The sequence below is a fragment of the Mandrillus leucophaeus genome, unplaced genomic scaffold (genome assembly GCF_000951045.1).
Source record: "Mandrillus leucophaeus isolate KB7577 unplaced genomic scaffold, Mleu.le_1.0 Scaffold61, whole genome shotgun sequence".
Classification (NCBI taxonomy): Eukaryota; Metazoa; Chordata; class Mammalia; order Primates; family Cercopithecidae; genus Mandrillus; species Mandrillus leucophaeus.
The window spans coordinates 1,810,405-1,814,445 of NW_012106586.1; the positions used below are offsets into that span (position 1 = coordinate 1,810,405).

The 4,041-nt window shown below is 43.1% G+C and overlaps 1 protein-coding gene across 1 annotated transcript in view; it reads left to right on the top strand.

Annotated features, from left to right (window-relative positions):
* PARP4 (poly (ADP-ribose) polymerase family, member 4) overlaps nt 1-4,041 on the top strand; it is a 122,160-nt gene that overhangs the window by 81,218 nt on the left and 36,901 nt on the right. The window contains exons 25-27 of the mRNA XM_011999941.1: nt 365-464; nt 2,976-3,146; nt 3,400-3,480. Coding sequence (XP_011855331.1) covers nt 365-464; nt 2,976-3,146; nt 3,400-3,480 — 352 coding nt within the window. The remainder of the gene's footprint in view (nt 1-364; nt 465-2,975; nt 3,147-3,399; nt 3,481-4,041) is intronic.

The window sequence follows — 4,041 nt, forward strand, 5'->3', positions numbered from 1 at the left end:
GGCCTGCAATATTGTTATTGATGGAAATTAAGTTGATATCTTTGTCAACATTCTGATACCTTACAGGGTTGTTTTTAGAGTCATCTGCTCCCTCCCTCAGTGAATTGAAAGTCAAGAATTTCAACTTTTTTTCTGTTTGAAGGGCAAGTCAGTCCTCTGATAGATGGGAGCTTAAATCAGCCAAACTTTCAGATGTTTCCTCCTATTACCTCTTTCTCTGTTTAACCTCAGCTACACACGAGTACATTTCTTCCCCACGTCACGTCTCTCCTATTGAGCTGTGAGCTTTCTCAACGCTGTTAACATGTACTTCAAAAATATTTCTCCAATGTCTTAAAAATTAAAACATGTGAAATGTTATCAGTCCTACAGCAAATCGTCACATCCTAAGGATTTTGTCCCAGTGTGGTGCCGGAGTATTTGAATATTTTAATGCAAAATCCAAGCACAGTTGGAGAAAACAGGTATGTGTTTTAAACATCTGGTGTTATATTTACATTTGGAAATCTCACATTCTTCCAAGGCTAAGAAATAGGAACATCTGTGTTTCCTTGAGTGAGAAGGGAGCCGTAAAGAGGCAAGTGCTGCTGCAGGTATGAGCCCTGCCTCAGGATGGCACCAGCGGGAACACAGGAGTTCCTCAGCAGGTCATTCTCCCAGCTCATAGTTTGATTTCTGCCTTAAAAATAATGGACTGATGTTTTTAAGTGAATTATTAAATATGTTTTGCTGAAATTAATTTTCCTTATGATAAAATTTAGCATTTTAAACTTTTTTTTTTTTTTTTTTGAGACAGTCTCGCTCTGTCACCCAGGCTGGAGTGCAGTGGCGCGGTCTCGGCTCACTGCAAGCTCCGCCTCCCGGGTTCACGCCATTCTCCTGCCTCAGCCTCCCGACTAGCTGGGACCACAGGCACCCACCACCTCGCCCGGCTAATTTTTTTGTATTTTTAGTAGAGAAGGGGTTTCGCCGTGTTAGCCAGGATGGTCTCGATCTCCTGACCTCGTGATCTGCCCACCTCGGCCTCCCAAAGTGCTGGGATTATAGGCGTGAGCCACCGTGCCCGGTCATTTTAACCATTTTTAAGTCTACAATTTAGTGGTATTAGCTACATTCACAATGCTGTGCAACCATCACTGTCTTCGAACTATTTCATCAGCCCAAACAGAAACTACGTACTCATTAAACAGTAACTCCACATTCCCTCCTACACCCAGCGCCTGCTAACCACGACTGTATGTTCCGTCTCTGTGACTTTGCCTATTCTGAGTATCTCATATAAGTGGAGTCATAGGACATTGTCTTTTATGTCTGGCTTATTTCACTTAGCATGATGTTTTTAACGTCCATGTATGTTGTAGCATGTGTCAGAATTTCCCTTCTTTTTCAAGCTGAATAATATTCCATTGTATGGAGAGACCACATTTTGCTTATCCGTTCACCTATCAGTGGCCACTGGGGTTGTGTCTGTCCTTTGGCTATTGTGAATAATGCTGCTATGACCATTGGTATACAAGCGTCTGTGTGAGTCTGCTTTCAATTCTGGATACGTGCGTAGTGTGGGATTGCTGGATCCTATGGTCGTTCTGTTTAGTTTTTTGGGGAACTGCTATGCTATCTTCCATAGCAGCTGCATGATTTTACATTCCCACCACCAATGCACCAGGATTCCAGTTTTTCCACATCCTCACCAACACTCATCATTCCTTTCTTTTCCATATTGACTGAAATCAATCAGCTTTTCTTTGGTTTGTTTTGGTTTTTGAGACACAGTGTTGCTCGGTCATCTAGGCTGGAGTGCAGTGACGCAATCCTAGCTCACCACAGCCTTGACTTCCTGAGCTCAAGTGATCCTCCCACCTCAGCCTCCAGAGTAACTGGGACTACAGACATATGCCACCACTTTTTTTCTATTGCTTTTTGTTTGTTTGTTTTTTGTTTGTTGTTGGTGTTTTTTGAGACAGGGTATCACTTTGTCACTCATGCTAGAATGCAGTGGTGCAAGCTTGGCTCACTGCAGCCCTGACATCCTGGTGTCAAGCCATCTTCTTCCCTCACCCCCCAAGTAGGTGGGACTACAGGACCACACTACCACACCTGGCTAATTTTTTGTATTTTTTGTAGAGACAGGGTTTCACCATGGGCCCAGGCTGGTCTCGAATCCCAAACTCAAGCAGTTTTGTGTGCCTTGGCCTCCCAAAGTGCTGAGATTACAGGCATGAGCCACTCTGCCCAGCCAGCACTTGTTTTTTTAATAACAGCTATCCCACTGGGTGTGAAATGGAATCTCACTGTGGTTCTGATTTGCACTTCCCTTATGACTAGTGACGTCAAGCATCTTTTCATGCACTTGTTGGCTTTTGTGTATCTTCTTTGGAGAAGTATCTATTCCAGTACTGGAATCTACTCTTACCAAGGTTGCATATCAGTAATTAGCTAATGGAATAATTTCAGGATGCTTTGTCAATGTAAAGGATGTGATCATGCTATTATTTAAAATTCTACCTGGGCATGGTGGCTCATGCCTATAACCCCAGCACTTTGGGAGGCTAAGGTGGATCACCTGAGGTAAGGAGTTCGAGACCAACCTGGGCAACATGGTGAAACGCCATCTCTACTAAAAATACAAAAATTAGCCGGGTGTGGTGGCGCACGCCTGTAGTCCCAGCTACTTGGGAGGCTGGGGCAGGAAAATCACTTGAACCTGGGAGGCAGAGGTTGCAGTGAGCCAAGATTGTGCCACTGCACTCCAGTCTAGGTGACAGAGCAAGACTCCACCTCAAAATAAAATAATTAAAATAAAATAAAATAATGTTTAAAATCTTTTCGGGAAAGTGCCTTGTAGCAGGAGTGAGAGAAAATACCGAAGAGTTATAAAATTCCCAAAGAATAGAATGTATACTTTATTTTAAATGTGAAGCAACTATTTGCTGGATGGAGCATTGAAAGAGAAATAATTCCTCTTTTATAAATAGATAGAAGACCAAATGACTAGGCTATGTTCTCCAAGCTGCCACTCTGTCTCGGTCAAATGGCAGCAACTCAACCCAGATGCGCCTGAGGCCCTGCAGGCCCCAGCCCAGGTGCCGTCCTTGTTTCGCAACGATCGACTCCTTGTCTACGGATTCATTCCTCACTGCACACAGGTAAGAAGGCGCAGAGTTTGTTATTCTATGGGAAGACCAATGTATTTTGCTATTTTTTTTCTGTCTTCTTCCCTCCCCTTCTCACCAGCAGATTTTCTTCTTCTGGGAACATAGCTGGTGGTTAGCCAGGGCTTTGGGGAGGCTTCTAACTTTTATTGAAAGGGGAGAGAAAATCACCAAAAGAATTTCTGTTAAACCAAGACACTGCAGAGTGGAAAGGCAAATGAGGAATTTATTTTTTTTCCCATTTCAGGCAACTCTGTGCGCACTAATTCAAGAGAAAGAATTTTGTACAATGGTGTCGACTACTGAGCTTCAGAAGACAACTGGAACTGTAAGATTCAAAACCTAAACTATCGACCCATTGTTTGAAAGTTAATGATACTATATTTCCATATGTAATGCTCTATGTCAAGCTTGTCCAACCCACGGCCCAGGGCAGCTTTGAATGCAGTCCAACACAAATTCGTAAACTTTTTTTTTTTTTAATTATATTTTCAGTTCTAGGGTACATGTGCACAATGTGCAGGTTTGTTACATATGTATACATGTGCCATGTTGGTGTGCTGCACCCATTACCTCGTCATTTACATTAGGTATATCTCCTAATGCTATCCCTCCCCACTACCCCCTCCCCACAATAGGCCCCAGTGTGTGATGCTCCCCTTCCTGTATCCAAGTGATCTCATTGTTCAATTCCCACCTATGAGTGAGAACATGCGGGGTTTGGTTTTCTGTTCTTGCAATAGTTTGCTGAGAATGATGGTTTCCAGCTTCATCCATGTCCCTACAAAGGAGATGAACTCATCCTTTCTTATGGCTGCATAGTATTCCATGGTGTATATGTGCCACATTTTCTTAATCCAGTCTGTCACTGATGGACATTTGGGTTGAT